Source organism: Aulostomus chinensis, chromosome 8 (genome assembly GCF_037954235.1).
Source record: "Aulostomus chinensis isolate RoL2024-O1b breed Wild chromosome 8, RoL_Achi_v1.0, whole genome shotgun sequence".
NCBI classification, from domain to species: domain Eukaryota; kingdom Metazoa; phylum Chordata; class Actinopteri; order Syngnathiformes; family Aulostomidae; genus Aulostomus; species Aulostomus chinensis.
The window spans coordinates 1,622,865-1,646,764 of record NC_141327.1 but is presented as its reverse complement, the minus strand read 5'-3'; the positions used below and the strand labels follow the sequence as shown (position 1 = coordinate 1,646,764).

General features: G+C 47.0%; 3 protein-coding genes across 6 annotated transcripts; 2 read left to right on the top strand and 1 right to left on the bottom strand.

Annotated features, from left to right (window-relative positions):
* Window positions 1-704: 704 nt before the first annotated feature.
* On the bottom strand, window positions 705-12,737 carry LOC147256788 (uncharacterized). 3 transcript variants are annotated; one of them, XM_086210375.1, is made up of 6 exons: window positions 12,425-12,737; window positions 11,190-11,519; window positions 7,468-7,646; window positions 7,305-7,356; window positions 4,690-7,064; window positions 705-4,008 (listed from the first exon to the last, which is right to left on the bottom strand). In XM_086210375.1, exons 2-6 carry the CDS (start codon window positions 11,458-11,460, stop codon window positions 1,750-1,752), a joined length of 5,136 nt encoding a protein of 1,711 aa, XP_086066501.1. In that variant the 5' UTR covers window positions 11,461-11,519; window positions 12,425-12,737; the 3' UTR covers window positions 705-1,749. The 3 variants fall into 3 exon arrangements, with proteins under 3 accessions (XP_086066501.1, XP_086066502.1, XP_086066500.1); XM_086210376.1 differs by lacking the exon at window positions 12,425-12,737 and having other exon boundaries at window positions 4,690-5,195; window positions 6,879-7,064; window positions 11,190-11,784; XM_086210374.1 differs by lacking the exon at window positions 12,425-12,737 and having other exon boundaries at window positions 11,190-11,786.
* LOC147256787 (uncharacterized) lies at window positions 11,167-17,149 on the top strand. The gene is made up of 4 exons (XM_086210379.1): window positions 11,167-12,739; window positions 13,778-13,893; window positions 14,134-14,242; window positions 14,947-17,149. The coding sequence occupies exons 1-4, from the start codon at window positions 12,481-12,483 to the stop codon at window positions 16,122-16,124; spliced, it is 1,662 nt and encodes a 553-aa protein (XP_086066505.1). The 5' UTR covers window positions 11,167-12,480; the 3' UTR covers window positions 16,125-17,149.
* A 141-nt stretch (window positions 17,150-17,290) lies between these two features.
* LOC147256786 (uncharacterized) lies at window positions 17,291-21,985 on the top strand. Of its 2 annotated transcripts, none has more exons than XM_086210378.1 (4): window positions 17,291-19,365; window positions 19,444-19,583; window positions 20,080-20,194; window positions 20,365-21,985. In XM_086210378.1, the coding sequence occupies exons 1-4, from the start codon at window positions 19,074-19,076 to the stop codon at window positions 21,522-21,524; spliced, it is 1,707 nt and encodes a 568-aa protein (XP_086066504.1). In that variant the 5' UTR covers window positions 17,291-19,073; the 3' UTR covers window positions 21,525-21,985. The 2 variants fall into 2 exon arrangements, with proteins under 2 accessions (XP_086066504.1, XP_086066503.1); XM_086210377.1 differs by having other exon boundaries at window positions 19,444-19,616.
* Window positions 21,986-23,900: the final 1,915 nt, after the last annotated feature.

Here is a 23,900-nt window from a genome sequence, read left to right as displayed (position 1 = left end):
GAGCTGAAACCAAATCCAGGCTGAACAGAAGCAGTCAGTGAGGAGTGAAACACACCAACACCCCAAACGTGCTCATTCACTGAGTGAGTTTCAGGACTAGAGGTTTGGTCTTCTCCCCCGACCTGGCAGACGCTGGCAAAGATTCTCGCTGACACTCACATTTCATCTCTCTCATCCAAGGAGGCTCAGTGGGATCCAAAACCTACTTTGACATGTGACCTGACAAGCAGTGTAGTTAAGATACCATCCCCTCATCCCTCCACCAGAGCTGAAAACCTCACATCAGGCCTGGTGAATCTAATACTGACTCACCCTTGAGGAAAAAGTAGTTCCATCTGAGTTTAAGACTCATTCAAATAAACGTCAACGTGCACTTCAGGTTAAAATGAAAACATGCTCTCAAATTGGATGTAGCGTAAAAATTAAATAATGTGACGTATGGTTGTACAGTTCTACCGTTGACTAGTGCTCATAATCTTGTTTACAGAACGACTCACTGTTACAGGAGATTCAAAACAGTTTCCAATATTTGAAAGTTATTAGGTATAAAACAGACAATTGCCGAACAAGCAGTCAAGTTATAGGAATAAATGATACAAATTCATTATGTGCTTCATTGAAACCACACAAGAAGTTAAGCAACATTCGCCAAAACTAGGAAAGCATGAGAGGATTTCCTTCAAAAACAGAAAAGGCACAGCGGGGAATAACCATTCTATTTTTATTAGCAGAACCTAGAAAACAGCTGTCTCAGTCTGAAAGCCATCGAATCAGAGTTGGTGCTCAGGTTTATACAAGGAGGAAACACTGGTTGTACAATTGTTCAACTTTAACTTGCATTAAGTCACAATCAAACTTCAAACATATCTTGAAGAGAAGGAAAAACTAATTTAAATGATGCCAACTGAAAAATCGGTTCTCTCAAGGACACCATTTTAACAAAGTATGCTTAGCCTGTAAGCATTTGCCATCACTAATTAGTGCTTTGAAATGAAGTACTGTCAAGTTGTGAGAGTGAGACCACAACACGCAGCCCGTCTGGTGTCAGGAACTGTTCCATCACTGTTTCGTGGATTAACATAACGAGTGAAGGTGCAATCTGGCCTAAAACGTAAAGATGCTCCAGTTATCACCTCCATTAGCAGCAGAAATCACAACAATTAAATAATCTGGACTTTATAAACAGTTCAAACCATTTGCTTATTATGGTTAAATAAGAACAGTTCCTTTTTCAATATTTCATACGTTCAAATCCTCCAAAACATTTTTTTCAGAGCTTTTCATCAATACTGTCAAAAGGCAATATAATACCACAGCTACCAATAAAGCCCATGTCCAATCCTGTGTTTTGTGCCATTAACCATAGCATTTTGTCTTATTAAAACTTTATATCTTTTTCAATTAACATGGCTTTGGTCATTTGTTTCCATGCTATTCCTACAGAGAAATAGTGGCAGCACCTCAGGGAAGTGAGTCCTAGTTTTCATGGTTAGTTAGAACCATGCAGGGTAGCAATTCTCTCTAACTAAATAGAGACTTCAACGTCCAAGACTACTTATGCTGTCATAAAGAAACATAAATGCATCTGGTAAACCTGAAAGGACTGAATTCTCTCATAGTATTTTCTTCAAGTCAAACATTACTCAAGCCTTCATCACACCATATCCTGATATTTAAAGATGTTTCTCTGATCAAAAAAACAAAAACAGCTGATCCGCAGAACAAGGTGGCATCCCAGGGGTTCATCTCTCACTGGACTTTGTGAACATTCTTAACATGCTTTTTCAAGTGGCCTGACTGGGTGAAGTGTTTCGGGCAGTGTGGGCAAGAATGTGGTTTCTCTCCCGTGTGGATGTACTTATGCCTTTTCAGATTATTGTAGTCTAAAAAGCCCTTCCCACAGTATGGACACCAGTGTCTCTTCTCCCCATTATGCCACCTCAAATGTACATTAAGTTCTACTCTCCTTGCAAATTTTTTCTCACAGAGGTTGCAGTGGAATGGTTTCTCTCCCGTGTGGCTCCTTATGTGGGTCTCCACATCACGCCTTGTGAAGAATGCCTTGCTGCATATCTGGCAGACAAAAGGTTTAAATTTGCCATGCACCATCTGGAGGTGTTTGGTGAGACCAAAACGGTATACAAAGCCCTTCCCACACTGCTGGCAGACATGGATCCGACCATTGCGGTGCACCCGGCCGTGCCGTTTTAGACCCTTGGAGTCTGGGAAGGTTTTCCCACATAGCGTGCAAGAGAAAGGTCGGTGACCTGTATGGAGACTGACGTGACTCTCCAGGGCAGCACTGCTGCTGAGGACTCGGCCACATTCCCCACACTGGTTCTTGAGCAGACGTTTACCAATGACTGCTAAAGGCTGTAATGGTGATACAATTTGTGGTCGAAGAGATAAGGAGCGTTTGGAAACATTGGCGGGGGAAACGATGATAATATTAGGGGATCTTGGGGATCGTGTCTCCTTGAACGATGACCTCTTTTTGTCAAATGACGGAGACCTACAGGCTGCCATCCTAGGAGGAGTCCACACTGCTTTAGTGCTACACTTTTTTAAGGTTTCACAGCTGGCGCGACTCTTGGTTAACCTGTCCCTCTTTACCCCGTCCTGCAATTTAGATTGATTTGAACTTCTCATTTTGGCTATTGTTGTAGCTTTTGCTGCTTTCGCTAACTTCTTGGCATTTACCACTCTTACACTTTGTTTTGCAATGGTGCCATCTTGAATTAATCTGGGTTTCTTCGGTGTGGATTCTACGACCTTTCTTGGACTGGCACCATCTTTAGCCAATTTAGGCCACCAAGTACCTTGGGAAGTGGTGTTTGCGAAAGAGTCAGACTTCCTTTTCATCCGTTTAGTGCTAGAACCATCTTGAGTAAAGGTATAGCTCCTGACAGATGTTAATTCACTGAAAGAACTTTTAGGACTGACTGAGGTACATTTGGTCTTTTGAGTGCTAGAATCCTCTGTACTTGATATGGACTTTCTCTGACTTAACAATTTAGAGGAAGTTTGATTTCTACTTGAGCCACTGAGCCTTGTACTAAAAAAAGGTGACTGACTCTCACTTTCTTCAGTTGAACTAGGCCTTCTGATGCTCACAGAAGTGGCTTTAGATGTCTTGGCGCTAGAAGTATCTTTACTTGAGCTAGAATTTGGACTCACAGGTGGGGCTTGAGAGTTGGGAGCACTTTTAGTTGAATTTGACCTCAGACTCACAGAAGGGACTTTAGTCTTCATGGAGCTGGTGCCGTCTTTATTTGAACTGGACATTCTTGAACTCTCAGGGGTGGCTTTTGTCTGTTTAGAGCTAATACCATCGTTACTTGAGTTATACCTTGATCTCCTTGGGCTTACAGAAGTGCATTTTGACCCTTTAGGGCTAGTATAATCTGTACAGGCGCTTGACCTTCTTGGATTCTGGGGAAATAGTTTAGTCTTTATATTGCTGGTACTATCTTTAGCTGATCTTGACCTCCTTGGACTCACACAAGCAGACTTTGTATGTCCAGAGTTACAAGCATCTCTGCGTAAAGTCGACCTTCTTAGACTGACAGGAGTAAGGTCACTGGTGGCTTTACTAGGACTCGCACTATCCTCAGAAAATCGTGACTCTCTCCAACTGACTGCTGGTTTACCGACAGTCAGTCCAACAGAATCTTTACATACTACAGCTCTTCCGGGACTCAATGGTGTGAGGTTGGATTTTTTTTGTTGAGCTGTAACATCTTCAGCATTGCCTGGATTTTTAGGGCCAAAAGCAATAGATACAGTGTCTCTCTTGTTTTGACTGACATTCTCTATTCTAGGTTTCTTGGGGTTTAGAGGGGCGATCTCTGTGTCGGTGAGTACTCCTCGATTGGCTTGAGCTTGCAGGGGAGTTTTAAGTTGATTTCGGAGCCGGATCACAAGGGAACTTTTCTGTAACTTTGTCTTGTCTCCACTGCAGGTCTTTGTGCAAGAAGCTTGGGCATCTTTAGAGCCATGTGTGGATTCCTTCAACAAAAGAAAAAAACAAAATTAGCATAGAGGAACAACATGTCAGTTACAGACATTGATACGGACTGCGGACCGGCTCATAATTCATGTTGATCTGTTGGGCTGGGAAGGGTTTGGGCTTTAAAACCTGCGGGTCAGATCAGGTTATAATTTTCAGGCCCATAGGAACTCTACAGCCAGCCAGCACGACACCGACACCCACAGTACCGCAAACACATGCAGGTGACTGTTGTGTGTGAGACAGGCTGGCCCAGCATGCTGTACGTGTTGCTGGCTTTGCCACATTATTACGTAGGCTGCTACGTTGCCACATTGCTAAAAGATAACTGTGTAAATTGGAAATTATATAGGCCTGTTAAAAAAACAAATCTATTTCTCTGCGGCCCGGCTGGCCTGGGCTGGACTGGCTGTTCGGGAGTTGTCCCACTTTTCCCAGTGGCCAGCACGTCCCTGCATGCCTGACAAGTCCGTTTCGGCTTGGACTTGACTCATAAAAATGGCAAGGCAGTGTAACAGTTGCAGTATATCTGCCTTGAACAGGCTGTTTAAAAGGGCTATGGGTTCAATTTACTTAGAGTATCCCAACTTCATGGAAATATTAAGTACACCCAAACATACTACAATCAATGCAGTAATAATATTACAAAGCAGACTGAGATGTGCTTACTACTGAATTACCTCTTGTGGGGGTTGAAATACAGGTGACACTGCCAACTGTGCCAGGAACTGAGTTTTGGTAATCTGGAAATGAGGGTCGGATTCGTCTCGGGCTGTGCTGGAGGCAGTGGATTGCTCGTGTTGTATGGCTCGATCATCTGGCGACACACAAGCTTGTGCTGCACTGCTGACTGTTTCTTTATCCAAGTTCAAAGTGGGTTCACTGGCTGTATCATGTACAGCTGTCAACTCTGGGGTGCTGATGGCCATTGTGGATTCTTCTGAGGCCAGTGCTGACATGCAGGATGGTCCAAGCGGCTTCACACAAACACTGCCTGCCATTACTTCTTGTGACATGTGACGGGTATTTGCAGGGACAGCATTGGAATCTTCTTTTAAATTGGAACATATGTCAGCGGATGATGCTGGAGCGTCTGAATTGAAGGCTGTTGGTTCTGCTGATGGTGTTGGCTTGACCAAAGATGATGATTTCTCCCTGCTGGTACTTGCTGCAGATCCACCTCCACCTGAAAGCAGTTTGGAGACCAAGACTGATTCTTTGGGTGATACAGGAAATGGTAGTTTTGTCAGTCTGACCACAGCAGAGAGATTCCACTCAACAGATGGGGGAGCCGACTGCGTTTGTGCTTCATCTGAAGGTGTCAGTGTTTCTTTACAAATATCTCCCTGCTGTGACAAACAAGCCAACTGGGGGGTTGACACTGATGCTTCCTCAGTTGGTGATGATGTGACAACTTCATCTGAAACTATCTGGGTATCTCCACAATTCCTCATCTGCCGTGGGGGTGACACTGGAGACAAGGCATGGGAGACCTGCACAGTTGCTGACGACGCAGTCTCATCTAGAGCTGCTGATGCGTCTTGATTTATATTTTCCTGCTGAGATGAACAAACCAGCTCTGCCAGCACCTCCCTGACAGTAAGAGCTGGTCCAGCTGGCTCCTGCTCTGTCGTTTGTGACTGCAGTTCTCTTGATGCCACAGATGGAGCCTGTTTTGGAACTATAATGGTTATTTTTCGGTATGGTATTGTAACTGATGATGGGTTTTTTAAGCTGAATGTTTGAGTAGTGACAACAGGAAGAGACTGCCTGGAGGTAATACATAGGGACTTCTGAGGAACAGAGGAGGGGGGAGACGGTGTAAGTGAAGTTTTACTTTGTGCAGCAGCAACAGTTGACACAACAGTAGAAATCTCTCTTGGGGACAGTGGGGAAATGGAACGTGCTGGATGTGGCACAACAATTATTTTATTGAGGGCTGGGCTACTCCTTGCAGTGGGCACTAGAGCAGTTACTGGAGGCTGCTGTGCTGTAACAACTTTTATGAGGGAGTGACTTTCATCGGATTCAGAGATATTTGTATTCTGAGGACCAAAAACTGTCCGATCTTCTTTATCTTCATGAGTTGGAAGGGGAGGACGTGGTGACACTGAGGGGAGAACAGGGCCTGCCTCTGCTTCTAAGGTTTCCACTGTCGACCGATTCATGGCTTCAACTAATAGCATTGCATCCTGAAGACTTGCAGTGGTGCTGTGTTCTTGCAAGGGACCTGGTGGCGACTCAACCGAAGGAGTGTGGGTTGCATCGTCACTGTGTAACCTCTGAAGTGTCTCTTCTTGCATTTTCATGTACAGCTGTTCATAATCAGAGTGCTTGTCCATTTCAGACGGATATCCTGTTCTCAAAGACACTACCGAAACAAGACGAGGGCCGACCTCACTGTTCCCCACGCTTTCTAACGCTGTTTTTGCTCTGTTTTGGACAGTTGGAATGTTAACAGGTAGAGTCTCTTTCGCTTGACCTGTGGAAGTTGTTTTCATTGTATCAAGGGCAGGAGAGACCTCAGTGTTCTCCAGTCCTGTTAAATTCATCATTTCCTGGTCTGGTGGGACATCAGTCGGTGCTAACGGAGGTATTTCTTTTGCTGGCAGTTGCCTCCCTTTTTTTGGTGGGCGCCCTCTCCTAGGCCTGGAGCTGCTCTTGCCTTTTGTTGATTTCTGACATTCCACTCCTTTGACCAGCTGTCTGGAGGCCGCAAGCTCAGAGATATATGGCCATCCATTTCCTGTCATTTCAACCACTGATGGTTTCTCTTTTTCAGGGGGTTCAACCTCTGAGGCGTGCTGAGGAGCATCCAGAGGTTCTTCAACATTTGTTACAAGGGTGCTTATTCCAGATATATCCTTACAGGCACAAGGTGCATCTTCCTCGTCAGCTTTCCTTGCAGCGAGTGAGTGGACGAGTGACTGCTTTGGGTTGGATGATTGGTTACTTTCTCTTGGTAAACTGCTCTCCCTGTCTGTGTCTTCAATCTCCGCATGTTTTCTCATTTCTCCAGTTGAACCCTCCTGGTCAGCGAGCGGCTCTTCTGTATCTGTTCCAAATGCAGAGGTCAAAGGTGAATTTAGGGACAGTAGTGACCGATGTTTCAGGGAAGATGCATAAAAAAGTGTACAGCTAGGAACTGCTTCTAAGAATACGATGACATTCACTGGCTCTTAGACTTTTTCTAAGATGTTTTCTTCAGTAAAACCTGTCCTGTTTGCATGACAGCACAACTGCAAATGATCAAATTAGTCTTGGAGTTTTTTAAGTCACAGTTGCAACTTCCCACCTGTTTTATGTCTCCTAGCTTGCCTGCTGTCTACAGAGGGTTCATCTTCTTCCTGTTTTTCAACATACAATGGAATGAATAATTAGACTCCAGAAGAGCAGTGACACAAATCAAAATTTCAGAAAGACAACACAGTCAGATGGACACTTGGATAGACACACACCTCTGGTTTGACCACTATAATGGTCATCTGAGAGTTTTCATCTCCGTGGGTCTCATAGTCATGGTCTTTGAGGAGACCATACACCATATTGTCATAAGAACTTTGCTCCTCTCTGCTCCGCAGTGAAAACTGCCTCAGGGGTTGACGCTGCTCCAACAGAAAGTTGACAGGAACAAGTTCTGCAAACACAGACTGGTGATTTTTAATGTGATCTTAAAATCCTGAAATAACTTTAAATTTTACATTCCCAAAATACAGTTTTTAAAAAAGTGAAAAACAAAAGGGTAAAATTATTATAACTTCTGTTGCCGGGCTCTTTGCAGTTCTTTTGATTGATTGGGGAAGGGACAAAATTGCAACACTGTTACAAAATCATCTCAAGATACCCCTTCGATACACTGGTGTGAAAAATACTGAAAGAGCTGATATCCTAAACCAGTGCTCCCCTAACGCTGAAGCTGGAGCACAAACGCGCAGTTCAACAACAAGATATTCTCAGGCCTATACCTTCTAAAAACAGTAAAAATAACAAAACACAAAGCAGGACAAATATAGGAAGATTTATCTCATTTCATCAAAATAAATATATCCAAAATATAATATCAGTTCAGACACTAGTGACTTGTCACTGACATGGATTCATCTGCCCAGTCTGTGTTGACAGAGAGTCAGTGAAGGTTGAGATGATGCAACTCTATAGTCCCTTTCACACTGCACCAAAAACGCGGGTCAACACGAGTTTTTCAGCACTCTGAAAGGGTCGACTTGGCATTTGTTTTGAGTGTGTGTGTGTGAGGAGTTCAGTCATGATCCGGGCCAGGCAATGTGGAGAGCGACACAGCATCATCTGAAGGCTCGACATTTTTCCTTTCCAGAACCTTGAGAAGCAAACAGCATTGTATCAAATCAAGCTCTTGGCTGCAGCCCCAGTGATGTGGTTTCCCAGCTCCCTCCATAGCTGATCACTTTACAGTCACTCCTATCACTTTGTTCATCTTTTGCACGAGACATGGGGGGGGGGGTACCCATCACCTCATTGGTGCACATCCCTGGACAGAGCTGTGGTGTCACTCCCACTGCCTTTCATGTGAAAGAAACAACAGTAGAGAGTAAAAGATGGTGTGAGACGAAACACAGCACCAGCCAGAGAAAGATGCATGAAAACTTGGTTGCAGCAAACGTTTAAAGCTACCAAGCAAAACTGAAGAACCTCTGAATTTTGGTGGAATGATTTGGAGAAAAAGTCTATCAGATATTTTTCTGACAGAAACATTGATTTGATTTGTAACCCCCCCCCCCTCCCAACTTCAGTTCCATCAGCACTTTTTATTCGCCTTAAAAAATGTGATGGAGCATTACTGCATGATACTATCACATTAACTGTTATATTCTAATGCATCATGTTCTTTTATAAAGAAAGTAAAATTAAGATAAAGCAGTTAAAACGAGGTAAATTTTGAAAACAGAAAATATTAAATAAAAGAAATCAGATTTTTGAGTTTGTCCTTTTTCATGGACGACAGAAGCTTCATTCCATTTATAAAAGACGGATATCAGTTTTAGCTGCACTACTGCATGGCCCGGATCAATCATATTGGGCTCTTAGATATTTCATCTTCCTTTCTTTTATGTGAAGAAGAAGAAAGGAGATCTGCAGGTAGACTATCTGCTTGGTTGTTCATCACATGTTCTCAAATATTGTAGGAAAAGAAAGGTGTAGGAGAACCTTTCATGTTCATACCAGAGTACACTGTGAAACCAGTACACTGCTGCAACTCTAGGCAGGCGTCTGCTGGATGATCCATCGCCTACTTCTACATTAATTTTCCTGACGTTTTATGAAGAGTAGAAGATTAACTCTATTTTAAGACCTAATACAAAATGTGCTCATTTGTCTAAAACGGAAACAGCGCTGTTTTTAATCACTTTTTTTTTTTTTTTTTTTTACAAAACTTGGTTGCTGTCATCAATGAATCTTTCTTTGTGTGGAAAAAAATCTTTTCAAGTCTGGATCTCAATTAGCGTCATGGCTAAAGAAGGAAAACACGCCTTGACCTGGTTATGTTCCTAAATGCAGTCAAGTGTGTAAGCGGTGGGTCTCAGGTCAGCGACATGATTTGAGCCAGCACTGTTAGCATCAGTCAGCCCGTGTGTGCTTACTTGCACAAAATGTGCCTTCATTTTTATCTTCATTTCTATGCACTTACAGTAGCCAATGTTTACAGGTCTTTATGGGAATTAATTTACACACATGAAGCCATGTGGGATGAGGAGGGAGGAGCTGAAGAGCAGATGGTCGGTGTGCTGTAAAACTACACTGTTGATTGGAACATGAGGGAGGGAGGGAGAGGGAGAGAGAGGGAGGGAGAGGATTCACATGAGTCCCCTAAATATTACTCAATACCAAGGAGTAGCATTTGGTTATTCAGATTATGGGGTTGCAGTGGGAAGGATGGCAGGTTTAAGTTTGATTGACACGTTGTTGCAATTTGAAGCAATACAAATATAGTTATTTTAAGAAAGGGCTCAAATCAGTGGTTACATTTAAGAGATGTGGCTGTTACCCTTAAGTGTAAAAGTCACTGCTCTGAGGCCCCACTATTTGATCTGATGACTCCATGAGTTGGTGGAAGACTGGTAGCCTGACTGTTCCCACACCTACTGCCATGACACTGGTGCTGTGGATGCTCTTCGGGTCTGTGGGTTCATGAGCACTTTGATCATATTTTGAGTGATAACTGCTTCCCGTAAACGGTGGCGGCGCTGGTAAACCAGGAGCCTCTGCAGAAAAAAGCACCATAGAACAAGAGCGGGACCTGCCAAGACTCTCATGACTCAAAATTTACCAACGCATTTAATACAAGGAAACCAAAGCTGCGCCAACAGTGTAAGATGGTAAACTTCCTGCCTCTGAGCGGTCCGTCAGCTCTACCGCCAACTCAAGAATGAGAGGAGGTCCAGCTCTTCATTTCTACTCATCAAGATTTGGTGTACTTCATACTTGTTCCTCCGGTTGCCAACAAGGCCAGGGGCACAACAGTGACCTAAACATGTCTGACTGAACACCAAGATGAACTTCTCAAAGTTGGACCCACAGACCCATTTGATGAAGGTGCTAGCTGGACGACTGCACTTCCCATCGGCCACCAGAATGAGGTAGACAAGAGAAACAGTAACAGTTTGACAAAGATTCCTTCTGCTACTCTCACCCGGTGTGACCTGTCGGCCAACTGGCCGGGTCACAGATCCATGCACCAGAACTACCAGACACTACCGTTCCAGTCGAGCCTGACACCGGAAGTGCACCTGCTAGCCACGAGCATTTGGCTACTGAACTTCCTTTAGCCTAACAGGTAACAATCCCAGAGTCGCAGCTGACAGTTGGTTTCGGTAGATTCTTCGAGAACCGAACGTGACAACGTCCACGCAGAAGCTCCCATACACGGAACACACGAGTCAGAAGGTTCTGGGCCAAATGAGCCCCCACTGAGGCGCGTGGAGAAGGAAGGAACACGCTGTTCACGAGCCAAGTTAGCTTAGTGTGGTTTCCCCGCGTTAGCTCCCACGCTGCGGAGTAGCCGAGCACATGGAGGTGCTGCGTGCCAAATAACACACACGCGCGCGCGCGCGCGCACACACACACACACACACAGCTACCAGACCCTTCTAAACAGGCGAAGGCGGCTCGGTTCGGTGGCGCGGTTCCGGTCTCTTCAACTCACCACACTGAACGCCGGTGTCGCGTTTCTCACAGCCGCCACTCGTCCCGGGAGGAGGCCCACTTTCCCTCGCGTCAACGTCCCTTTGGCTTTTCTCGATTTCAAATTGGCTACATTTTGTTTTGAGGGCCTCGTTCTCTTTCTTGATCGTTGAGATTTCTGCCTTGAGCTCGTCGACCATAGTTTCGAAAAGTTTCCTGGTCTCGGCGATGGCGCTCCGGACCATCCCCTCCATGACGGACGCGTACTTGGTCTGGAAGTCGTCGGCGGACATCGTGCTGCCGGTCAGCGCTCCTCCTGGCGAACGGGGCTCCTCTTCTCTCGGTCCGGTCACTGTTGGGTTAGTGAAAACACGGCGTGAGCAGAGCAGGCAACATGGCTTCCGCCGCCGCGGCTTCTGCTTTGTGTGACGCACATCAGTCGCTGCCCGCTCCGAGTTCGCCAAGGGTGCAAACGGCGCATGCGCTAATTTTAACAAAACGGCCTATTCGGACCCGAACCTAACTCTCAGAGTGTTTGTGCCGAAACTTAACCGCAGCGGAATTATAGCACCATCACTTTTATATAACACCATGCTGTTAATAATGGTCGGTAACGGATTGAGAAGACTGCCGCGCATGCTCGTGCTCGCGCGACTCACATCTTCGGATGACTCACACCGGCCATTTTAACTGAGGGACATGGCGGGGAGTCCGGTTTCCAAGAACATTGTAAAGTGTGTTTTTGTCATGTTCCAGTAGCCTGGACGCCATCAATGTCCACCTGCTTACATCTGATGTTGTTGTAAACGCTGCATTTGCTTTTCTAGTCTAGAAACGCCGGTTTGCAACAATACACTCCGGTGAAGTTCAACCATTCGACTGAAAGGATGAGGTTTGGTCCAACTCGGGAGCCGTAGCTTAATCCAGGAAGTGCGATTGTTTACGGAACCAGGAGGAAACGCGTTTGATGGAGGGAAACAAAATTAACTTGAGATTGCAGCCAAACTACCGCGCCGTTTTACATCAAATATAGACGAAGAGTATTATGAACATTTATTTAATTCCCAGGCAACATTTGGGTTAGCTCTCGGAATCCTAACAACATAAATATACTACAGTAAGCTAGCTAGCTCGCGTGCTAACAGTAAGGTTGCAACAACTAAAACTGCAAATTATGCATCCACAGTCTGCTTAACCCGACTCCCCCTGCCAGGAGCTGGTTCGGATTCTAGATCTGTGTGTGTCAGATGTCTCAACCTTAAACGGCGACTAGGAGATACGGCTGTCTGGAGTTGTCCCACATCACCGGGATCATGGCCGATACGATCGTTACGTTTCAGTCCCAGCTCTCTGGCGTCATGGAAACGGTCTTCAAGGCTGCCATGTATGAGATCACACGGCTGGTGGAGGATAGTTTCGTGGAAGAAGTAACACGGTGCAGGGAGCAGGTGGAGTCCCTCAAGAGGAGGCTGAGGTGGTCGGAGAGCCGCCGCAAAGACAGGGAGGGAGACCGGCGAGGCAGGTGTGTGGACTGCGGGAGACCTGGGGTGTCCACCGAGGAGGAACCCGCAGGTGAGGTTGTCAATCTCTGTGGTAGAAACGAAAACGTGAGACTGAAGTGTGTGTGTGTGTGTGTGTGTGTGTGTGTGCACGTGTGCACGTGCACTGACAGTCTGGACAGTGGTGTGAAATCTGTCTCCAGTCACACATTCATCTCAGTCCCGAAGCTCAAAGAGGACTTTGCCGTGTCTTTGCTGGGACTCTCAGCCTGTTTCTCCATGGGTTTGGGCTTCCTTGTGCCTGTGTCCTGTAGACTAGTTGGTGATGTCTGGACACAACAAGTGCGATCTCATCACTACAAATAAAAGCTTGGACAGAAAATGAAAAAAAGCCAAAGCTGCATCAGTAAAAATCTGATCCAAACCCCATTTTTGTGGTTCTCAACGGCCCTGAAAATTACAATTTTGATCCGGCCAACACATCAACATGAATAATCAGCCTGCCCGCGCCCCCCCCCCCACGCTCCGCTAACATGATTTTTCTCATACACTCATAATTCACCACCTCCATCTTCTCCTCCAGGGCCAGGCTAAAGGCGTGCATGCAGCAGTGTCAGGTGTGGCCCCGCCCCTCTCCACGATGCAGGTTGTAGGTAGCAGCCAGCCAGAGACTTTATTTACTGCAGATTTTTTTTCTCTTTTTTGAAAAACAGGCATCCCGACACCCGACCATTTGCATATTTTTTGGCCCGACCCGTTGAGAGCCCTAGTTTGGATCAGGTGATCAAAAATCAGATTTCCCGTCAGTTATTTTAACTGTAAAGTCAGTGAGGAGAAAGGCTGATCAGGGTAGCAACAGTTGATGGCCTCTGGACTCTGCAGATCTGCTCAGTCAGCAGTTTTTATTGGCCAGGACGTCTCTGTTTGGTGACTGTTCTCCAGCAGCAGCAAGTGGCTGTTCAGGAAAAGCTTTCATAGACCAGCGGTGGACTACCTGACCAGAATGAGCAGAGAGAAGATGAGGAGGACAAGACGTGTTTGATAAAATTGTTTTGACAGTTTATTTTTAACAGTAAAAATGTTAAAATATTTCTTCTCTTTTCTGTAACAGAGAAAAGTCTGAAACAAGAGTGTGTCCTCCAAGAAGACATAAGTAGCCCCCAGGGCACCGAAGGAGAGACATCTAGTCATGAATTTGAGGCCCATGGTGACATGAAGACACCACAGGTAGAGAACCATGTTTGACTATGTCAATGTTGATGTCAGACACCTGTTGAGTCGCGTTGTTGGATCTTCTTGTTCTACACCTTCAGGCGTCAACTCTTCTCTCTAAGAGTTTGTGGGTCTCTGCATGCAGCCTTGAAATGAACCCTGCTGTTGAGCTCATGCCAAAGTTATGGTTTCCCTTGATAAGCGTAGAGCTCATCGTTCTATGTATTTGTCCTTTCTTTTACACCTGTGTGTTAGTCCCCGAGTGTGGAAGGTGAAAAGCTTGACAGAATGCTCAAGGAGGAAGCCCTACACATGACGCCGCAGGGGAATGATTCTGAGGAGAGATGGGGACTCACTTTGGATGGTTTGTTTCTTCATTCCTTCTGATTTAAAATGGTATTTCACCAAAACCTGTAAGATGCCTTCCAGTTACTCAAGCCTCAAGCTAACATTAGGAGGCTGCTTTTTGTGAAGCCTTGAGTCACCAAGAAATCCTTTAAGGGTGTGGGGGGGAAGGGGGGGGGGGCATCTTCATGAGCTCAAGACACCTAAAGTCTGCAACACACCAGGTCCGTCCACAACTCACACAGTGAAAGTAGCGGTGGTCACAGCAGCCAACAGCCACTGTAATCAAACGGAGCAGCACCAAGAATATCAATGCATTTTTGCTGTTTGCGCAGCAGGTTGATTTTTCTTTTCTCGTCTTGCAACGACGTGGTTTCCACACTTTTCAAATGACAGAATCTCCATAAAAATGTCTCTACTGGTGCTTCAGGAGGCGGGAGCCTTATGTGTGTCTGTGTATATTCATAACCAGAACAAAGAGCCAGTGCGGCAGGGAAAAACCAGCTCCATGCTTCTGACTGAACACAGTCGTAGTTTCAAGTATAATGGTGAGGCACTGAAAGGCAAATTATGTATTTTGGGTGAAATATCTCTTGAGCTTTGAAATTTCGAGTCAGATACACGAATATTAGAAAATTATGAACACTTATGTTCATAATTATGTAAGTTGATGACTGCAGTCCCTGTTTCTATAAATTGTTGTTTCCTGTACTCGTGTGTCAGAGAGCGCGGTGTCAGATCTGCCGGGGCCCAGTAAACGCTTCAGTGACCAGAAGATCCCAAAGTGCCATGTGACCTGGGAAGCTGGCTTTGACCAGAGGGCCGAGTCAGGCCAGACGGTCAACTCAGGTGATGTATCTGAACCTCTTTTACACAACAGGTTTGGCATGGATGACTTGGGTGGCTTTGAAAAGACTCGCTATGACGTCACCAGTATGATAGACATGAGTCACTTGGATGACTTACAAGGATCCCCGTCTCACCTGGGTGATGACCTGAGCTACATGAGCCACTATGAGGGCGATGTAGAAGTGCCACAGGGGGTCGAGAATCAAGTTTCACAAACAGGCGCCCTGAGAAATAGAAGGGGCGCCGTGGTGTCCCCTGCTGATTCTCCCTCAAGGAGTAGCATGACTGTAAGTGGAGAGTTCAGCTGCCTGCTGATCAATGAAGAAGGGTTCCTGCAGGACCAGAGCATCTTGTACCCTGCACATGCATCTGGTGACTCAAGTGGCAGATTGAGCTTCCGCAGCCAGGGCATTCGCGTTGACCCATCTTTAGATAGTGCAAGGGGTGTGTATGGGCCCTCAGATGCATACCATACTAGTGGTAACATAAATCTGGGAGAGAGGTTGCAGCAGCAGGGTACAGGGAGAGGAGGGAGGAGACATACCTGCAGCCAGTGTGGCACCTTCTTCCCTGATTCAGCCTCTCTGAAGGCCCACAAGCAGACACACAAGGGCACTGAGCATGGGCCGCCATACACTTGTGAGCACTGTGGAAAAACCTTCACTCAAGCCTGTACCCTCAAAGTCCACCAGAGGACTCACTCAGGGCAGGGGCTCCACCTCTGCAGCCATTGTGGGAAGGGGTTCCCCTCATTCTCTGACCTGAAGGCTCATAAGTGTGGCCAGACGAGTGACAAACCGTACTGTTGCACTGTGTGTGGGAACAAGTTCAGCCGTCTCTGGAATCTGAAGTTGCATCGGAGGATTCACACGCAGGAAAAACCACATCGGTGCTCCATGTGCGATAAGAGCTTCACACGAGCCGATATTTTGAAGGTACACCAACGCACCCACACAGGGGAGAGACCATACTGCTGCACCGTATGTGGCCTGAGCTTTAAACGCCTGGATCATCTGAAATCACACCAACGCAAACACATGACAGACCTGTAGAGCTGCGAGTGTGTGAGAGGAAGGAGCTGGTTGGAGGTTTAAACGAGGGCTGCAAAATTCTTGATGAAATGTGTATCACTGCTTCCCTGGGAAAGAAAATCCTCTCGTACAATTCTTATGTTTTCTACAAAAATCGTTAACGCACTCTTAAAAATCCGTCTGAGGCACTTGCAGTTTAGACCAACAAAGATGCCGAAGTGCTTGACGTGTAGATGTTTTGATTTTGAAGGTATTTGTGATCCTCTGTAAACATGAAGGACACTGCGTGACATTTCTGTTTGTGTTTGGTGTGGCAGGAATTTGTGATGCGTTTGTCCTTGGCGGCTCACTCTGGTGGTCAGGTGGTGCTAATCACTTACACTTCACTTCACATCTTCCCTGTCAGAACAGGGCTGGCGGTTTCTGCTGGCCACCTTCCTGCTTTTTTGACACGTCCCATGTGAGGCTTCCATAGCTATGCAGGCTAGCAGTGGAGCGGTGAGAGGGAGGGAGGGAGGGAGGGAGAGAAAATGGACTGAGGTGTAAGTGAAACTGTTGGATGAACTGCTGGTGTTGTGCTTCTTTGTGTAATTGTGATTCAGCCAATGAGACTTTTTCTGAAGCACTGCAGTGCAAACGTTAGCACTGCGCGACGTTGGTGTGAGGGGACAGAAGCGGCCGAGATGTGGAAGAGCAGATCACATTTCTCAGGTTTAAATCGTGCAGCCCTCGTTTAATAGAGGACGTTTCTGATGTGTGGTTCATGTGTTACTGTCATGGCGATTACAGCAACAAAGTTGTGTTTTCTGGTTAGATTGTATTTTTTTCGATTTCAAGTATTCTGGTTTTTATTCAATAACTTTTGTTGGTGAAAAGTGTTACACAAAGACAACATCAGCTCATGAGGAGTCCTATTTGTACCTGATTCCATGCTGCATACTTTGTGACGGAAAGTCACTTTTAAGTAAAATGGAATAAAAGCTGAGCAACATTAAACCTGTGATTACACAACGGATTGAAAATAAAACTTTTTCCTGACTCCTCCAGGGCGACCTCGCCATGTCTGTGAATGCTGTCTCCGTTGAGCAGTTGAGATCAAGTGTTCCACTGGACTCTGGAAGGACAGCAGCTTGTAGTTTCATGTTTCTTTGTCAGCGCAGTCACACAAAGTGTCAAGGAAATATCCCACAGTCATTGAATGTCCCCCCACAGACCAGACAACAGATGAAATTATGCTAAAAATCAAGTAAATCTGTGCTGGCCCTACAAACTAAACAGGTTTACTATTTTAAAATCGCTAGGAAAGATTTAATAGTACTGAACCACCTAGTTAGCATCATAAGCGCTACACCCAAATATGTACTCCACCCATCATCCATCCATCCAACCATTTTCTACACCGCTTATCAGTTAAAGGTCGCGGGGGGTGGAGCCTATCCCAGTTCACCTCGAGCGAGAGGCGGGGTTCGTCCTGGACGGATCGCCAGTCCTTCTCAGCCAACTGTATGCCATCTACAAACAACGTGAAAATATAAATGTGGCAGCAAGAAAAAGAATAAATGTCGACAGGAGTCAACAAAGCTGGCGAGTTTCTGCTCCACGGTGGCAGAGAGGGGAAGCCCTCTGAGGCAGACACACCCAGGACGGTGGCCCTCCATTTAGTCTTACAGGAGGAAAGGAAACCGTGATGGCAGTTCAAAAGTCCCACTTTTACAGTTCAAATGTCAATAATCCAGGTTGTAAGAAGAGATACAGAATAGACGTCAGGAGGAAGTCGTTACAAATGGCCGCCAGTCTTTGCTTTCCCTCCTGTAAGAGTGAATGTAGGGTAAAAATAAAGTAAAAGTAATTCTGCGGCCGTCAGCACAAATCTTTGCCTAACAACGTGTCTAAGGTGACGTCACTGAGTCCACGCGGCTGCGGATATAGCCTGCCGGCTCATCGCTTCAGCAGGGCGGGTATGAGTTAAGGAGGAGGCCGATCAGGCGGACGGGTTCAGGGACACTTGGAGGAATGTGATCAGGCTCTCTCGATGTGGGACGTCTCACCAAATGTCATCATTCAGTCCAGGATGAACCGCTCCTGTCCAGCCATTCGGGCTCTGTCACGCTTGTCAGCGACGGGCGGAAGTTTCAGACACTGTCGATTCAGACCTGTAAAACGAGACGCCATTGACGTTTTTTTTGTTGAACATGCACACAACTGTGATGACGTCACACAACAGACGCTTTTAGAGCGTCAAGCCAAACCAGAAACTAAAATGGAGTTTGAATGCTAATTTGTAATTTCAGCGTCCAGAGTAAGAGTCTGTCCCGAAACATGAACCCAAGAACCACGCGAGCCCTCGTCGGTGACCAGAAACTGGAAAGTAGTTTGAACGAGGCCTCGGAACCATCGCCAGGGACCGCTTAGCGCAGCATATGGGTTTCACTTTTTTGCAAACGCGTTTCGTAATTCACTGAATACAGTAGCGGCCACCGTACTGCGTTGCAAGTGACGTAACGAGCAAAAACAAGGACCGCAGTCGGCCGTTGGCTAGCTAGGCTCGGTCAAACGGGTTCTACTAATTAATTTAGCGTCCCAGTTGTTACCCGACACCAGACCAGAGGATCAGACGCGTGTACGTGCACACCATCAGCTCGGACACCGGGTGTGTGAGGCGCGGAGCTGCCGCTAGCAGCTGTTAGCATACAGATGCTAAGCTACTTCTCGTTAGCTGCCAGTTGAAGTAAACATGAGCGGAATTCACGTGAAAACATTCGGTCGAGTCGCGCTGGTACAAGGTTGACATTTCAATGAGTGAGTGTGTGTATGCGAGTGTGTGTGTGAGTGCGCGCTGAAGCACGTTAGTGGGTTAACATGCAGTCTAGAACGCCGTCTTCCGAGTGAGGAGATCAGACAGGAGCCCTTCGTCCTCGGGTGGTTCCAGGCACGCGCGATTCTAGACGCGGGACGCCGCCGGGCTCCGTCATGGCAGACCTGGACACCCTCATCGTCACCTTCCAGACTCAGCTGTCGGACGTGATGGAGGCCGTGGTGAAGACGACCATGTACGAGGTCACCAGGCTGGTGGAAGACTGCTTCCTGGAGGAGGTGAAGCGCAGGAACCAGGAGGTGGAGGCCCTGAGGATGCAGCTGCGGTGGGCAGAGAGGAGACTGAGCGACCGTGGGGGTCAAGAAGGAGAGACAACTAGGAAATGTGCTGACTTTAGCGAGGATGCTGCGGACGCTGCAGAGGACAGGCCCAGAGACGCGCAGGACGGTAAGAGCCCACGGAGGCAGAGCTGGGGGAGGGGGGGGGGGTTGGTTTAGGCGCCTGTAACGATGCTGTGCTCTCCAGATGTTCCAAGGGGGCGTGGTGTGAAAGAAGAGAGTGATTGTGTTGAAAGATGGACAAGAAGCAACAGACAGGAGAAGAGATCCGAGTCAACCCCGGAGGACGAGTCCACCGCAGGTCTCAGCCCTGAGAGGCTCCCGCAGGTGGGTCATGTGACCACCCCCCAGCAGACACCGGTAGGACCCTGCAGCCAAACCCAGACAGCAATCTGTCCTAATGCTGTGTTTCACAATAGTGTACTGCAGTACGCGTATTTCAGAGCATCGCTGTGGAACATGAAGTACTACGAGCTGGGATGTTCTGCTGATGTGGTGAACAGCTGATATTACTACAAGAACAAGTTGATATGATGGAGACATTTTGTACAAACTGAAAAACCCATGTAAACATTGGGAAGTTGAAAAAGTAACTTCAAAAAGTCTTGATTATTTGGAAAAGCCCATAAATCATATCTACTGAAGCAGAGAGGCGATGAAATCTGGACTGATGGCAACGTCCGCCATCAGCCCGGTGCAGGTGCGTGATGACGACCAGCACCGGCACCCGGCTGGGGCTCTATCCTGACTCCCAGCCTCGCTGGGGTGGCTCCGTCTCATCAGCATCAGAGGGATCTGTGATGTGTTCAGTGTCTTTTCCTAGACAGGGGAAGAAGCAGATGTGCTTCCAGCTGTGGACGTGAAGGAAGAAGAAGAGGTAAATCCACTGGCGTGTTCGTCGGTGCGTGTGGGAGGAGGATGGAGCGCCTCACTTGATGGCGAGTATTCATCTTGTTTTTGAAAATGGTGCCTGCTTGTGTGTAGCAGGTGGTGGAATGTCAGGCGTTCAGCTTGGTCACCTCATGGCTGTGACAAGCTCGTCAGTGCTCGTTGCCTGCTAACTGTAACTGTGAGTGAGTCGTTAATGCAGCTGCTCCCTGGTCCCCAGGTGAGGCAGCATCGGACGTGAGTGAGATGATGGACGCTTGTCCACAACAGAATCAAGAGGCCAAGACGAGCGAGGAGCTACTGAGGGGCGTCGGGAAGCCAGACGTAAAGATGCCTGCGGCGTTTGTCTTTCCTGAGGGCCAGGAGCTCTCGCTCCTGTCTGCAGCTCCATCTGTGGACGTGGACAGCAGCTGGGCTGGGCTCCCCCTCACAACAGCTGGGCTGCTGCATAATCAGAGACTGGGGGCCGACAGAGACTCTGATCCTGGCAGAACCAGAGGGTCTCTACAGCGAACAGAAGCCCAGCTGTCAGACGGTGTAGCAGCTGATGTTCAGGCTCGTGCTGCTGCAGACCAGAGTGCGTCCTCCGAGGCCTCGAAGGCCAGACTGCCGAACTCCGACCCCCTGAGTGTGTCGATCAAGCAGGAGGTTATTGTGGATTTAGATCCGTGCGAGGACGAGCAGCGCGTGGAACGTAAAGGAACCACGAAGTCGGGGATGTCGTCCTTCTCGTGTTTGGTGAAGCGCAGCAGGGTGAGCTCCGACGCGCTGAAGGAGGGGATGAAGCTGCATTCTAAAGTGGCAGCAGGTTTCAGGTTGCAAGCCGCCATACAGCAGCTTCATCGACCAATGAAAAAGCCCCCTCACCCACTGCCCAACAGCACCACTGCAGCTCTGTCTGTCACTCCCTCTCAGGCCTTAAACCCACATCCCCTCAACAGAATCCCGTCCACGTCTAAAGCCGCGCCACCCCCCACCCTCTCGGTCCAGCGAGTTCATCTCAGTGACAAACAAGCTGTGGCACTCAACCGAGCCGGCGCCCCGTGGGTCAACAGCAGGTCCCAGCATCAGTCAGCAAATCACGCAAACCCCCTCCCACATCCAGACTGTAACCCCGTCCCCAGACACCCCCTCCGCTGTGGGCAGTGTGGGAAGTGTTTCCCCCACCCCAGTAACCTGAAAGCCCACCAGCAGACTCATACGGGCGAGAGGCCCTTCTGCTGCTCCCTCTGCGGGCGCAGCTTCACCAAGCTGAGCAACCTCAAAGCCCACCGGCGAGTTCACACCGGAGAGAGACCCTACTGCTGCTTAGCCTGCGGGAAGCGCTTCACTCAGAAGTGTAACCTGAAGCGTCATCAGAGGATACACCTGGAGGGATGATGACGGGCTGCCGGCCGTGACAAGACCACTGTGGTGTGTGTAAATGTGTTGCAGGTGTGGCGTCTCACAGCCTCTCGCGTGTACTCGTCTCTTCCTCTGAGTGTCCCAAGTTTTTGAGTACATTTGAGAAAAGTTGATCTTCATCCATTTTATTATTCCAGGACAAAAAAGCAGTGTTGTGAAGAGTTTGATGCACAGAGGAAGGTCACTTATTTATTCTGTGAATACTCAATTCTGCCATTTGATGGACGACAGAGCACAGAAGCGGTGGATGTGACCCGGATCAGGACCTGGAGTCTGTCAGCCTCCTCACCCTCCAGTAACAGTTCCACTGCTGCGACTTCTCATGAAGTATCACGGATTAAAAAAAGGAGCGGCAGCATTTAAAGAACAAAGGGACGCATCGTAAATGAGCTGTTGTGAGTGTACATGTGATTGGTCATGTGATCAATTAAAATGAATTTCAAACTCAAGTCTCTTGGTGTCTGTTTTGTCCAGGACACTATAAAGTCCACTTAATTCTTAAACTAATAGATGGATGTGCATGGATATTTGTACTTGTAGGTACAGTTCAACCTGAAATGAGACGCGTCTCTGTTCATTCAAGGACTTCTTGATCTTTCTAATTTATGGAGAAGCTCTCATCCATCAAACGGCATCGGTCGGTAACAGAAGGTCTGCAGCAACGCCGTTGAACTTTGGATTGCAGGGTGTCAGAGTCCCTGCTTCCACATTCATTCACACCTCTCTCTAATCGTGACAACTGCTGTTGAAATGTTACAACCAACTCTTATTCTGAGGCAGAAATGTGTTGATCACGTTGCGAATGTCGGGCCAGTTTTCTGTCCTACTTAAGTTGAGCCGCTCGTCACGCGTCAGCCATCTTGGAGTCAACACAGCAGCCGAAGACCAGCGAGCACAGCGAGGAGGAGCAAAGATGATTGATGTCTGTCATTGCAAGTGAAGGCTTTGCAGTTGGCTACTGACACAGGGATGAATAATCTTGAACACAGAATGTTTGTTTTTGCTTTGTTACAAATGCTTCAGTTGTAATTCCAGAAGAAATTGTGAACGGCTGAAGGCTTCCAGCGTCTGGCAGCGTTGCGTTGAGGGCGAAGAGCTTGTGTGCACATTAGAAACATCAGAAACTCAATGGTGACAGGGAGGAATGATTTCTAGCTTAACTGAACGTGCTGCATTTACACCTGAAAGGGTGTGTGCAAAAATCTGGCCTTCTCTGTTTGAGTCAATATAAATTGATTTATTATTGCTTATGCATGTGCATGTGAGCTTTTTTAAATAATAGAAAATGAAAATAAATTTCAACTGACAAACTGAAATAGTTAGTAAACCCAGGCGCACTCGCTCATCAAATATTCCTCAATCTCAAGTTTTTGCTCCAGTCAAATATTGGCTTGGTGTTTCAGCTCTAGAATCCTGAGTTTTATTTCCATTACATCTTGCATTTACAAGATTGATTTAAAAGAAAAAAAAGATGCAAGAAAAGAAACCTTTCCTGGCAGTGACTGGGAAAGACAGACAGACAGAACCTGACATGAATGAACTGAACAAACCATCAGCGCCCTGGCAGCTGACGCCACGTAGACGTATGTAAAGTAGACAGGTAGCACACCTGGAGGCGCCTTCACTGACTCCTGTGTTTCCCTCTTCGATCAGAGCCACGATGACTCATTCAGATTTCAACTTTCCATTTCAATTCAATGTTTGATTTCTCACGTCCAAAAAATAAGAACAAATTAAATGTTTAAGTAAGAGAACAGTGCTGTAAATATGCGTCTTACAGCAGACAATTTAAAGACGGTGTTTAAAGGAAAGGAAGGAGGAGGAACTTCACTCCCTGCTCTACGTCTGATCCTCAACCAGTAGATGTAGCATCAGACGCTGTGACACATTTGATAGAACCTTGGTTTGATCAGCCATAAACGACCGCTGGCACGTGGCGGCTGATCGTCATCAGGCGCTGACTGAGGTGGTGTGACGCACCTGAGCCTGCAGTGGATGAGCCACTGATCCCACATGAGTGCTGGGAGGGATTTGTACATGCAAGTGTTGATTAAAGGGACATCACCGCCACAATAACAAACACACTCCCTGACCACAAGGTGGCAGGCTTGCATTTACTTTGTTTCATTTACTTTGAGTGTCTATATTTTTCTGGGGTAGTTGCTCATTTCTGAAAAATAATTTAACATTGGACTCACAATTCCTGGTTTCTAGATAATATGGCAGAGTGTGTGTGTGTGTGTGTGTGTGTGTGTGTGTGTGTGATATTTGGGATTAAACATGATGTGTAGCTTCTGTGGGTTAAGTCATGGCAGCTCCATGCAGGTGGTGTGGATGATAACATTTTAATCT

What these genes read in the sequence shown, in the direction of transcription:
- LOC147256786 (XM_086210377.1), top strand. Translation starts at nt 19,074, where the DNA reads ATGGCAGACCTGGACACCCTCATCGTCACCTTCCAGACTCAGCTGTCG. An exon ending in GCCCAGAGACGCGCAGGACG is followed by an intron (nt 19,366 to 19,443) that starts GTAAGAGCCCAC and finishes TGTGCTCTCCAG; the next exon opens with ATGTTCCAAGGGGGCGTGGT. An exon ending in CCACCCCCCAGCAGACACCG is followed by an intron (nt 19,617 to 20,079) that starts GTAGGACCCTGC and finishes GTCTTTTCCTAG; the next exon opens with ACAGGGGAAGAAGCAGATGT.
- LOC147256788 (XM_086210375.1), bottom strand. Translation starts at nt 11,460, where the DNA reads ATGTCCGCCGACGACTTCCAGACCAAGTACGCGTCCGTCATGGAGGGG. An exon ending in CGACACCGGCGTTCAGTGTG is followed by an intron (nt 7,647 to 11,189) that starts GTGAGTTGAAGA and finishes CTGTGTTTGCAG; the next exon opens with AACTTGTTCCTGTCAACTTT. An exon ending in AGCTAGGAGACATAAAACAG is followed by an intron (nt 7,065 to 7,304) that starts GTGGGAAGTTGC and finishes CATTTGGAACAG; the next exon opens with ATACAGAAGAGCCGCTCGCT.
- LOC147256787 (XM_086210379.1), top strand. Translation starts at nt 12,481, where the DNA reads ATGGCCGATACGATCGTTACGTTTCAGTCCCAGCTCTCTGGCGTCATG. An exon ending in CACCGAGGAGGAACCCGCAG is followed by an intron (nt 12,740 to 13,777) that starts GTGAGGTTGTCA and finishes TTTCTGTAACAG; the next exon opens with AGAAAAGTCTGAAACAAGAG. An exon ending in ATGGGGACTCACTTTGGATG is followed by an intron (nt 14,243 to 14,946) that starts GTTTGTTTCTTC and finishes CTCGTGTGTCAG; the next exon opens with AGAGCGCGGTGTCAGATCTG.